This window comes from Gekko japonicus, unplaced genomic scaffold (genome assembly GCF_001447785.1).
Source record: "Gekko japonicus isolate JY-2015 unplaced genomic scaffold, Gekko_japonicus_V1.1 scaffold800, whole genome shotgun sequence".
Lineage (NCBI taxonomy): Eukaryota > Metazoa > Chordata > Lepidosauria > Squamata > Gekkonidae > Gekko > Gekko japonicus.
In genome coordinates this window covers 152,337-164,971 of record NW_015164693.1, presented here as the reverse complement: position 1 = coordinate 164,971, position 12,635 = coordinate 152,337, and the positions used below count along the sequence as shown (strand labels likewise).

The 12,635-nt window shown below is 45.7% G+C and overlaps 1 protein-coding gene across 1 annotated transcript; it reads right to left on the bottom strand.

The window, feature by feature from the left end:
• Nucleotides 1-3,252: 3,252 nt before the first annotated feature.
• On the bottom strand, nt 3,253-12,171 carry GPATCH3 (G-patch domain containing 3). Its single transcript, XM_015409432.1, has 7 exons — nt 11,825-12,171; nt 8,668-9,110; nt 7,323-7,500; nt 5,835-5,894; nt 5,007-5,128; nt 4,578-4,705; nt 3,253-3,466 (listed from the first exon to the last, which is right to left on the bottom strand). Exons 1-7 carry the CDS (start codon nt 12,156-12,158, stop codon nt 3,253-3,255), a joined length of 1,479 nt encoding a protein of 492 aa, XP_015264918.1. The 5' UTR covers nt 12,159-12,171.
• Between the last annotated feature and the right edge of the window lie 464 nt (nt 12,172-12,635).

The following is a 12,635-nucleotide window of genomic DNA, read 5'->3' as shown; positions in this document are numbered from 1 at the left end:
CCTAGCCACTCTATACATTATGTTCTTTTAAGTGTCCACATCCAGGATGTTTTAAGAGTGCATCTGAAATGTTTAGTCTGTGTTAGTACTATGTGTATGTGTGTGTGTGTGTTAAGTGCCGTCAAGGGCTCAGAGGTTAAGACGCTGAGCTGCAGACTGGAAGTTCTGTAGTTTGGCAGTTTGAGACCCTAGTACCACATGACTGAATGAGCTCCCATCTCTGGCCCCAGCTCCTGCCAAACTAGCAGTTCAAAAGCAAGAAATTGCAAGTAGATAAATAGGTACCGCTTTGGTGGGAAGGTAACAGCATTCTGTGTGTCTCGGTGTTTCGTCATGCTGGCCACATGACCACGGAGAAGCTTTCAGACAGCGCTGGATCTCCGGCTTGGAAATGGAGATGAACACCACCCCCTAGAGTCGGATTTGACTAGCTTTCGAGCAAGGGAAACCTTTCCCTTTTATAAATTAATGTCCTCCAAAATGTCCTATCGTTAACAGCCTTGCTCAGGTCTTGCAAACTGAGGACCGTGGCTTCCTTACCTGAGTCAATCCATCTCATGTTGGGTCTGACTCTTTTCCTGCTGCCCTCAAATTTCTTAGCCTTATTTTCTTTTCCAGTGACTCGTCTTCTGATAATGGGATTGAAGTACGATAGCCTCAGTTTACTCATTTTAGCATCTAGGGAGAGGTCAGGCTTGATTTGATCTAGAACCCACTCATTTGTCTTTTTGTCAGTCCACGGTATCCGTAAAACCCTCCTCCAACACACAATTCAAATGAATTAACTTTCTCCCTGTCTTTCACACCCCATACATGTTATTTTGTAAAGGAACTTTGAATAAAAACCTGGGTACTACAAATACTTTAAATGAATTGTTTTTTAAAAAAATTCAAAGAACTATTTACGTAATCAAAGTGGAAAAACAGCTGGGGGGCCAAGAACTGTGGGAATAATAATGTAAACAAGCCTTTGAAAGTATTAAGAGATGCTGGTCACATTAGACAGTACAGCACACCAAGCCAACATTAAGCATGAAACTGAAATTTCCACTAGCATTTAAGTATTTAGTAAGTATTAGACCTAGAATCCGACAAATGATTAAGATAATATCCAGGTTTTAAAAATGGTTTCAACTTAGTGCATAAATTTGGCAAACATGGATTAAATCTGGTTTAGAAATCGTGGAGAACCTTGCTTAAGCCTGCATTCATACAACATGGGATACTCATACGCTAGAATTCCTTTACCATGCTCTCCACAAGGAGGAGCAACAAGCCTAGAAGTAAGCTGGATTCAGGCACATTCACATTTAATAATTGCTAAAACTGGTGTCTGATGGCAGCCTCTGTACTCAATGGAAGGAGGTGCAGACTTGGGGCATCTGAAATCAGAAACGACCTTTCCAGAGGCTTCTAGAATTGTTACTCCCAGCTGCTCATAGAGTGCTGTACTACTAGATATAACAACTCTTTTAAATCCATGTTTCTAGTCCTCAGTGTTTCATAGAAGAGCTTTTAAAATGTCCTGAAGCTGTGCAAATAACATCATCCTTTTTGGACAGGCAGCTGGAAGACTGCAGATGGTGGCTTCAGGATTCTGGGCAATTCCTTCAATCAGTTTCAAGAGAGAAGAGAGCACATGATACCAAAGAATTTAGGCTGATGGCACAACTCTTTTAAGTAGAGTATTCTACCAGCAGCTCAAGGAGCCAGTATTAGTGGACAGCACAGGATCTTCACCAGGTAGACTTGTTCTCAGATTCACAATCAACTACAAATCTCGCATGCTGACTCTGTCAGAGTTAAGCCCATTTGGACAAAGAACAGTCTGGTTTGGGTCAGACCACCTATTTCTCATGAACGTTCAGAGCCATTACCAGATGCTTGATGGAGGTGGGACTATATTTTATAAGTCTCTGATTGGTAGCAGTAGCCTCTGACATCAGAGATGGGGTTTTGCATGAGATTTGCTAAATCAGCTAACCATTCATAGAAGCTGGCTTAGATCCCATTGCATTGACCATAAATATCTGGACCTTTCCCTTGTCTTCAGTGGAAACTGGGCTCCACAGGAGAGTGGGTAGGGGCTGAGGACTCCTCCAGCATCTTGTTACTGCAAGGAACTCTGCACATGCTTTGACAAACCCTCTGTAGCCTAGGTAATGTGTACTTAGCGGAGTTTGTCCAACTTTATTGCCTTTTATTTGAAAATATTTGTGCTGTGTGCCTTCCCTGTATTTTTGTTCTGTCCTTTCCCCACCATTCTTGTGAATCCAATTGCCCTTTTTCTCTCTCTTTTCTAATAGACATTTTTATAAAGAAATTTTTTGGTTTTGCTTAGTGCAATTTACTTCTCAGGGATATTTCTCCTAATCTCTTCTCACATGCTAGATCGCAGAGGTGCTACATAGTTAGTTATAAGGTATTTTCTAGTGTTTCTACCCTGTCAATTTGTTGTTTCTCTAGGACAGCGCTAGGAGAATACCTTCTCAGCAGGTCAGTTTAGATGTCATGAAGTCCATGACTGGTGGTGGCTGGTTACCAGCATGCTTTCTAGGGAACCCTTGGTCTAAGGGAGTTTGCCAGCAAGGAAAGACACTATCACCCCCCTTCCTTCTGTAACACAACATTTTCACATATTATCCCATCTATTTCATGCTGAAAACAAGAGGGCCTTTGCAAATTGCAAGGATTACAGAGGATATTCCTTTGGTAAAGATAAGTTTAGATTTAATGTTGAACTGCTACAGGGCAGAATCTGTAAAACCTACAGAGGCTGTGGTGATCCATAAACACACATCTGTATGCCTAGCCTTCAAAGCAAACCCCAACACAGTAACATTTTGCTCAGATTTGGGGGGACCATAAACCATAATAAAAAGGGCCTTGTGTATGAACAATCTTGGAACTCAAGGGGCTCCTGTCAGAATTGTTTAAGAAGAGAACCATTTACATCTTCAATGACTGCAGCACAAATATGTCTAACAAGGCTTTGGAAATCAAAGAATCCAACCTTAGTGCCATGAATTTGGAACTTGCCACTCTTATCAAAAAGGACTTATTAGAAAAGAATGAAAGAAGGATCATGTGAAACATGTGTTAAAATTGGATTTTTTTAATGAGCACTGGCCCACTAATTTACAGGATTCTACAAGACTATGTGTATTGTTTTCTTTAATATAAACTTAATTGAAAAGAAAAAGACACAAAGTTCCCAAAACACCAGTCTTTGCTGACAGGCCACTGTGCATCTCATGAGGAACTGGAGCTGTGATGCACACTGTGAGCAGCATGGACAAACGGCACGTCTTGCCGATACTTCATGCTGATTGTCAGCGGGCGCCGGAGCAGCTGCTCCCCTGCGTCCACAGGATGGGGGTCATCATAAATGGTGGAGATGAGAATGTGGTTGTCCCTGCAAGGTCTCTTGGGCTTGATGTAAGTCTGGAGCTTCTCACCGTGGTACCTAAAGGAAATTGAATGAAGGAGAACAAAGTCTTCAAACACGGAGTGGCATCACTTCAAGGCTGTTTGTCTCAATGACATTTCGCTCCTTAACCAAATGTCATAGTGAAAGGAACAATTCTACATTCCTGACTCAGAAACTAGTTTTGAATATTCAGTCCCTGGGGCTCCAGACAGCAATCTGACAGCACAGAAGCACTGTCTACCAATGGCCTGAGTGGGGGTTCTTTGGGGTGTAGCAGAAGAGAGGAAGCTTTAGGCCCCAGGTGGCTCCCGGGCTCCCTGGGTGTTTGATCTGGCTCTTTTAGTTATCCATATGCCCAGCACCTTGCCCTTGATCTTCTTGCCCACTCATCACATCAAACTTTGTCAAATTCTGCAAAGACTCAGTTGACAGAGGCAGATGAAAACAGTCCAATTAATCTATTTGCACACTGATTCACCCAGTTTATGCTGAATGTCAAGTTGAAGGCTTCAGGGCAGCTAGGATGAAGTTCTCAGTAACTCAATATGGGTCACATATGTTTAGGCAACTGGCAGCCCTTAACATTAACAACATGTGGCTTATGCCAGTGCTGAAACATAAGCAATACACATCATTGGGAGCCCTACTTGTGAAAATTACAACTGAATTTTACAAGACTCTCCCCACATTTTCTTTAACTAGGGAAATTTGAAAATTTTTGTTTCAGGACATCCACGTTGGTCTGCAGTAGAAGAGCTAGAATTGAGTCCAGTAGAACCTGGGAGACCAACAAGATTTTGTTACGTGATGGAGTTTTGATGCTCAAAAACTTACATCCCCCCAAATGTTGGTTTCTAAGGTGCTACTGGACTCGAATCTAGCTGTGAGCATTTGAGATACTTATACCCCACTTTTCTTTCCAATGGAGAGCCCAAAGCATCTTACACCATTGTTCTCCTCAATTTTATCATCACAACTACCCCCCTGTGAGGTAGCACAGGCTGAGAGTGAGTCACACAGTGAGCTTCCTTGGCAGACCAGGGATATGAACCCAGGTCTCCCAGACACTCTAGCCCCTACGGCAAGCTGGCTCGACCTTTATTCTCATGTTGTACCTCAGAGAAAGACAGGATCCAGCGGTACTTACCCCAAGCCTCTCTTGCATTTGGGATTCTGGCCCTCGTTGTCGAGTGCTTCGGTCATCCCTGAATTGCTGCTGCCCAAGCCGAGACCCTCAGTCCAGCCCTGCCTCTCCAGCACTTTTCTGCCAATACCCTGGTGGTGGTGGGGAAACATCTCTAAGTAAGCCAATTATTGACTGAACATGAACCAAGTTCTTCACCAAAGAGGCTTAAAAGGGTGGCAGCCAGATGAAGACGGGTTGCAATGTTAATTCTTCTGGGATAGAACAGGATGCTGACCTCCCCTTTATATAACAAGCATGTATTCAAACCAGAACACCATGTCCTTTTTAACTGTGCCCTTTTAACATTTTAATTTTTTAAAATGTTCTTCAAAATCTGCTAGGTTTTCTTCTGCTAGTAAAATCAAAACACACCCCAATCGCTGTTCCTACCTTGGTATATTTTTCAAAGGTTCCAATTTGTTGTCCCAAAACAGACCCATCTTCCAGACCATCCCGGAGCCTCTGTTCAAACCGCATCTTGACCAAATCCCGAGCATCCTTGTCACCCCCATCTGGAAGGAAGGGAAATTCGACATCATTTTGTACCACAAGCCACAAATGCCATCAAGATAGAAAGGGGAGAGCCCATAGCTGGGAGAAGAGCACATGTGCTGAAAGCCCCAGATTCAATCCTTAACAACTGTCCATAAAAGATCTCCAACAGTCTATGCCGAGACTGGTTTTACGACAAGCTAGAAAGAGGGAAGCCTACAGGGAATTGTTCTGCCCTTAGCTTTTTCAAGTGTGGGAAGCCAGTACAGATTCAGAGTTTGAGAGCTCCAGTGGAAGAACTTAGCAGAGGAATTTAAGAAAGCCCCCTCGTCTCCATCAACAAAATATATAAGGACATAACTCTTAGGGGGTCCTTTTTTGTCAGTTTCCATATTATTATATACTGGTTTTATTCTTATTTAATATATTTTAATCCACCTTGATACTCTTTGGAGAAAGGTGGACTACAAAAGTTGTAAATAAATGCATACCAAATACCAGAGTTTGGTAAACTAGCCATAATCAAAAGCAGGGTGATTAAAAATCCCATACTAATAAATATGACACCTTGAACAGTGCCTGGAAGGCCACTGGAAGCCAAGACGTTAAGAGCTGTAACCCTGCCAGGAGGGCAAGCCAAGCTCTCGGCTGAAGCTTGTCAATCAGATAGCCACTGGTCTAACATCTCTTCTCACTCCTGCTGTAATAAACTGATGGTTCAAATACCTTTGTCATAGTAGACGCTCATATCCACATCCCAGTCGTCTGCCGTCTGCTCATCAAAATCTGCCCAAAGAGAGGCCCAAAAAGGTACATTTCAGTTCACCAGACTTGGCTTTACATCAAGGTTGAGTCAAGCCCTTGCACACCCAAAGCTGTGTGAATTCTGAACGCTGACTACAGAATTCACCACCCCCCACCCCCAAAACTCAGCTTCATAAAAAACGTTAATCCTTATGGATGGAAATATAGCATTACGCAGTTGAGGCTGATGCTAGGTGGTGTAACACTAAGTCAGTGTGCTGTAGCTGTTTTGAGTATTGGGATAGGATCTTGGAGACCCAGGTTCGAATCCCCACTGTTTGCAGCCAATCAGATGCCACAGGGTAGCCCAAAAGAAGGGACCTCTGGCAACAGCCCTCCTCTGTTGTTCCACCGCAGCATCTGACAAGGGGAAACACTCTGCTTCTGGATATGGTGCCTAACAGCCAATGACAGACCTGGACAGATCTGCACAGCCAACTTTTAAATAATCTAAACCAGTGTTCCGCACTACATCTTGCAGCAGTGAGTTACACAAGCCAACCACTTGTTGTTTGAAGCAGTACTTCCTTGAATCTACTGCCAATTGGTTTCACAGGGTTACCCCCTCCCCTCCAAGTTCTAGCATTATGGGAGAGGGACAAAAAACCATTTAAACCACTTTCTCTGCACCACACATAAGCCCGTAGACCTCTATGGCTCCTTATTTCTACCCCATTTGGTGACAATCTTCAGCAGTGTCCTTGTGTAAATACATATTCCTTCAACTATGTTGGGTACAAAAAGTCTGCCTATACAGGCAATGGGCCAAGCAGAGACAAGACCTTGCTTTACTGCTCTGAAACTGCAGGTGCCTGCCTTTGGTAACCCCTTGCAGGTTTTGCTGCAGCAGTAAACAGAAAGAGGCAGTGCAATGGTTAGTATGCTGAACTATGACCAGGAAGCCTTGGATTCAAATCCTCCTCCTCTGCTATGATAGTCACTTAGCCACTTACTCACTTTGCTTAGCCTCACAGGGCTGTCACCAGGAAAAAACTATGGGTGGAGTTATGCATGTTGCCCTGAGCTTCTTGGAAAATTGGTAGAAAAATCTAATACATAAAGTAAACAAGGCAAAGAGCTTCCCCTTGTCAATGCCATCTTGAAAATCTTAATGGCACCAGGGGCAAAAGAATGACAGCAGGCTGGATGCTGCAGAAAATGCACAGAAAGTGACCTATGGAAGGGAGCAGGGGAGGAGTGCATTGAAAAGTAGCCAAGCTCTAAAAAAGATGGCAAAAAGGGAACGGGCAGGAGACAGGCTCTAACAGTATGGACCTATTTTAGTATTTTTGCACATGTCATTAATGAGGTTCCCCTTCAAGCTGGGTGAGGCTCCACAGAGACAGGGCAAAGGTAAAACAGGATCACTGCGGCAGAAGCCAAGCCAGAATGTCTCAGGCAGCGTCACACCTCCTTCCTCTTCTTCTTGCCAATATTGTGCATCTGTGTAGAAGACCAGCCCAGAGCCTCCTTTCTCCCACTTCAGCTCGATCTCCTCCTCATACAGACGTTCCTTTGTGCGTTCCTGGCTGGTGATGTCTTCATGCAAAGCCTCGTGCCGCTCCCACTCTTCACATCTATCACTGTCCTGCGGGATTGCGGGGAGGGGATAGAAAGAGATGAATGACAGAAAGGTTTGTCCCAATCCCCTTCATTCCCTAATTCCATTCTGATTGTTCTGAGCTCTGGAAAAACCACTGGAACCAGCTCACGGCAAACTGTCCACCTCCCCACACCACCAAATATCTGCACACAGGAAGCTCAGGTGCAGGTCTTAATTTTGCTAACTACTTATCCCACCCTCACCCTTTCACAGCATATAGGGTATTGCCAACTGGATTTCCTTTATCATGAGACCCAAACATTGGTTTCAAACAGGGTGAGGAAGATCCTGTGCTCAAAAGAAAACAAAGCCCTTTAAGTATTCTCCTGGTTCAGGCATTATATTCTAAGACCTATTCCAGATGTCAAAGCCACACTATTTCATCCTCACAGGGTTGTTGAAAATGAAGGGGAAGAACCACGTATGCGCCTTGGATGAAGTGGGGGATGGGGGTTAGGAAGTTGCCTTGATAGACTGACAGGTATCCTCTAGTCGGTCATCTGAAAGGCAGTGTGAAAAGCTGGTGGTGGACTTCAGAAGCCATTTAGCCAGCAGGGATGGGAGAATGAAGCTGGGGGATTAAAGCAGATTTCAGAATTGTGTGAAGGTGGGACCACTGCTCAGTGAATGACCATCTGCTTTGCATGCAGAAAGTCCCAGGTTCAAGTCCAACATTGCTAGTTGAAAGGATCAGGTGACAGGAAAGACCTCTACCTGAGCTGCTGTCAGCCAGAGTAGAAAATACTGACGTTAAACAACCAATGGTCCAACTTGTTATAAGGCAGCTTCACATACACACATGTGCATATTTATATGGTACAGGTGGGGAGGTGGCTATTACAAGATCTGTGTTACAAGATCTGTTTTGCATGCAGAAGATCCCAGGTTCAATCCCCAAAAGGCTAAAAAGAACCACATGATATGAAAGACCTCTGCATGAGATCCCTGGAAAGCTGTTTGTAGTCAAAGTAAGCAATACTGATAGACCAAGGATCTGACTGAGGAGAAGGCAGCTTCATGTGCTCATGTATAGGCAGCATGCCAGAGGACAAACAGGGACTTGCAAACACTTTCCCCTCCTTAAATGCAATAAAATACCGTCTCTAAAAATGAGTAATATTGACTTCACCTCCGGAAGAAAAAACTACTTACTTCATCCAAATGACAGTTGTCTTCTGCTGCTGCTTCATTCTCCAGATCTTCCCAATCTCTGTCTTCCTTGTCATCTTTTACAGTAGCACTTCCTACTTGTAGCAGGGGCTCCCCTTCTGCTATCTCTTCTCCAGTAGCTGTGTAAACCCATTCCTCCTCGGCAACAGTTTCGGTTTCTTCATACGTAAATGGCACATTTCCATATCTGCGAGAGGAGGCAGTTTTAGGGAACTGCAACTGCAGTTTCCTGATGGCACGGGCAGGCATGCGACAGGCATTGATAAGTTCCAAGAAGACTCTCAAAGGGGTACCCACATTCCCATTTGGCATAAACACAGGAGGGTTCAACTCAGGCAGCTGCTGTAAATCATCCTCAGTAAAAATTTCACTTGAGACTTTCTTGTGGAGCTCCTTTTGGGTTTTATATGGAAATGAGCTGACATCTATGAGAATGAGAAAATATACAACTGGATGACAAAGAAAACAGGGTGACAAAATAAAAGACATAACTTTCCAAAAAAACTTCTAAGCCATGGTTTAGTAATTTCACACATCAGAGAAGTGCTTCCACACATTTCCAGTTCAAACATCCCTAGACAGCTTTCATAATATGACTAAGCAGAGTTTTATGTTTTACAAGGCAGTTCTTCTATGTGGACAACATGCAGTTTGCCTCTCTTCCATTTTACCCTCCTAGCCCTGTGAGGAAAGTTAATCTGACTGGAATACAGTTCACTTTTTATTATGGCAGACATGACAATACATAGCGTGTGTGCAACTTTCAAATTCCCCATAGCCTTTCATTTTGGTCAGACATTACAAACTAAAAGGGGGGGGGCCATCAGGTTTCTCAAGTCACTGTGATCCTGATGGCCAGGGTCCAGTGTACCTAAGGAACCGCCTTTCCCCATATGTTCCCCTAAGAGCACTACGGTCGGGGGCGCAGCACCTATTGGTGGTTCCAGGCCCCAAGGACATCGTTGGCTGCAACCAGGGTCAGGGCTTTCTCGGCAGCGGCTCCTGTCTGGTGGAACGAGCTCCCAGAGAAGATCCAGGCCCTGCGGGACTTGGCACAATTCCGCAGGGCCTGTAAGACGGAGCTCTTCCGCCAGGCCTTTGCATAGGAGCCACCGCCGTCATTGTGCCACCACCGAGTTGTCATCTTCGATGGTGGATTAGACCTATAAGTGAGCCGGCCCTGGGAAAATGCCTAGTGACCGAAGAACCTATGTTGTCAGGCTAGGTTGATAAATGGAAACCATCTTGGAGTAATAAGATTTAACATCAAGAGCACCGCACTTTATTTATTGATTGTTTTATGCTGTTTTAATTGTTTGTTATGGCATTTGCCTCTGTTGTTAGCCGCCCTGAGCCCATTTGGGGAGGGTGGGATATAAATCTGATAAATTAATAAATAAATAATCTTAAAACCAGGATACAGACCAGGTAAAGATTACCCATTGTTTTGTGTCATTAGATTAGTCCTAATAAAAGATGTTACATGGATAGTTTTCATTGTTTTTTGGATTTTTCTTTTGGACCAACACAACCATAAACAGCTTCTGTATGACTGGCCCAAATTCACGCAATGGGCTGCATAGTTGAGTGAAGAACTGAATCCAGGTCTATTGAAAGTCACTGAGAGGGCCCAGAAAGATTCAGGAACACTCCTCCATTCTCAAAGCTTCAATATAAATTTTCAGGTCTGTGACAGATAACTAAAACAGGGATGATAGCCTTTGCCCAAGTATACATGCCACAGCCAGTTTCAGTGGGCCCTGGGCAGAGTGTTCCTGGGGGCCCCTTTCCCTCTGCTGCCATTGTGCCCCCGCCACTCACACCTCCCCACTATTCTCCTCCCCCACTACCTAACTATCCTTTCCCCACCCTCTTGCTCAGTTTCTAGTCCTCCAAATGCTTACTCACCCTTTCCTGACCAGCTAGACTATAGGTAGAGGGAGGGCTCAGAACAAATAGATGGGCAGCAGGGGAGTTGAACAGGTGGAGGATAGTGGTAGCAGGCCTCACCAGAAGACCTGAACCTTGGCAGCCCCTGCTTCAGGATATGCTGATGCCAGCCCTGATACATGTACTTCAAACTTGAGTCAGCTTACTCACATACAGAGGAAGCATGCCAGTCATCATCCACCCACACAGGGCATCCAATGAAGGAGACAAATGATGCGCTTGGCACACAGCCTGTCATTATACTACAGTAATCATTACCACCTGGATTCTGACAAAAGAATTCTGTAGTATCAAAGAGCCAGCTCAGTACAGTGAGCAGAGTGCCACATCAACATCTGGGAGACAGAGGTTCAGATTCCCTCTCTGACAGAGAAGTGTGTGATGCTGGTTGATCTTGGGGCACTATAAGACAAACCTATCACAGGCCCCGTTCACACGAGGCGATTTGGCCCGGGAACGGGACAGTTTGGGGCCGGATCAAACCGGCGCGATCACACCACAACATCTGGGAAGCGTCTTGCTTCCGTGGCCAAACTGTCCCTTTCCCGGGAAAAAGCGCCTCAAACTGAACCACCTACCTCGGTGGTTCAAATGGACGAGGCGCCTCTTCCCGGGCGTCTGATCGCCGGCGCGTCTTTGCGCCAGCACAACCCCGGGCCGGAGACGAACTGCGCATGCTCAGGCATGCGCAGTTCGGCCGGCTCCCGGTTAGAGCTGTCTTTTCTCTCCGGCGTTTGATCGCGCCGGGGAGAAAAGGCGGCTCGGCCGGGGGATCGTGGGATCCCGCCGAGCCGTATCAACGTTGGTGCGGCTTTTAAAAGCCGCGCTTTAAAGGGCTTTTCCCCTGCCGTGTGGCAGGGGCCTCAGAAGGTCATAATTATGAAAATAAAATGAATAGCTTTGTAAGCTCTTGTGACATTGGGTTTTTATACATACACACACACAAATAAATGATAATGTAATATACGGATATTGAATGATGGTTACATTACACAACTGTCTGGTCCACACAAGAAAATCAAAATGCGAATTCCACCGTGCATATGCACTTGCTCGCATTCGGGCAGGTGTTTTTTACCCGTAGCTACCCCATCGTCAGTTCTTCTAACCCTCCTTCAAAGGCCCAGACTCGGAAAGAAAACCGAGACTCTTCCGAGGGCTCTCTTCTCCCCATCCGCCCAACTAATACCTTCGTCCAGGGAAACTCGAACTCTCCGAATGAGGCAGCGGCCGGGCAGCGTTTCCCCCTGCGCGTCGATCCAGCGCTTCCTCGAGTACATGCGGACAAAACGGCTGGCCCAACCGGGCTGCACCGCCACCAGGCAACAACAGGTTGGCCCCGGGCTTGGCCCTTCGCACTCGGGCCGGTGCCGGTAATGGAAGCGGGAAAAGGCGCCGGCCTCGACGGCCTGGCTGAAGTAGGCGCGGAGATCGGTGGAGCGAAGTTGGGCCGGAATGCGGCTCACCAGACAATATCGGCCTCCGGTCTGAAGGGAAAGAGAACAAGAGCTAGGCGCCGCCATCTTGTCACTGCTAGAATTGTGGTCATGTGAGAGGCCGGACGTCGGCGCGCACTTGCGTCAATGGGAAGATCGGTTCACGCGTCACGTGCGTTCTGACCATAGAGATGAAAGAAGCAGAGAACGGCACTGGGCAAAGGTGTAGGCTTGTCACGTTGGTGCAAGGACAACAGGGTTCGACGAGACGACGGGATAGAACGACGTCTCTTACTTAGTCATAGAAAATAATTATAAATAGCCATATTAGTCCTCTGTGCAAAATCGCCACTCTCCCAATTGGGCCTGGACTTTCCCGGGAGTTACAACTGCTCTCCAGACAATGACAATCAATTGAGAACCGACAATTCCGCTGCAGGAAATGGCAGCTTTGGAGGGCAGAATCTATGGCATCAAATCCCCGCTGAGTTCCCTTCTCTCGCCAGGTGCCCGGCAGCCAACCCCAAATCACCAGGAATTTTCTGACCTGGAGCTGACAATTCA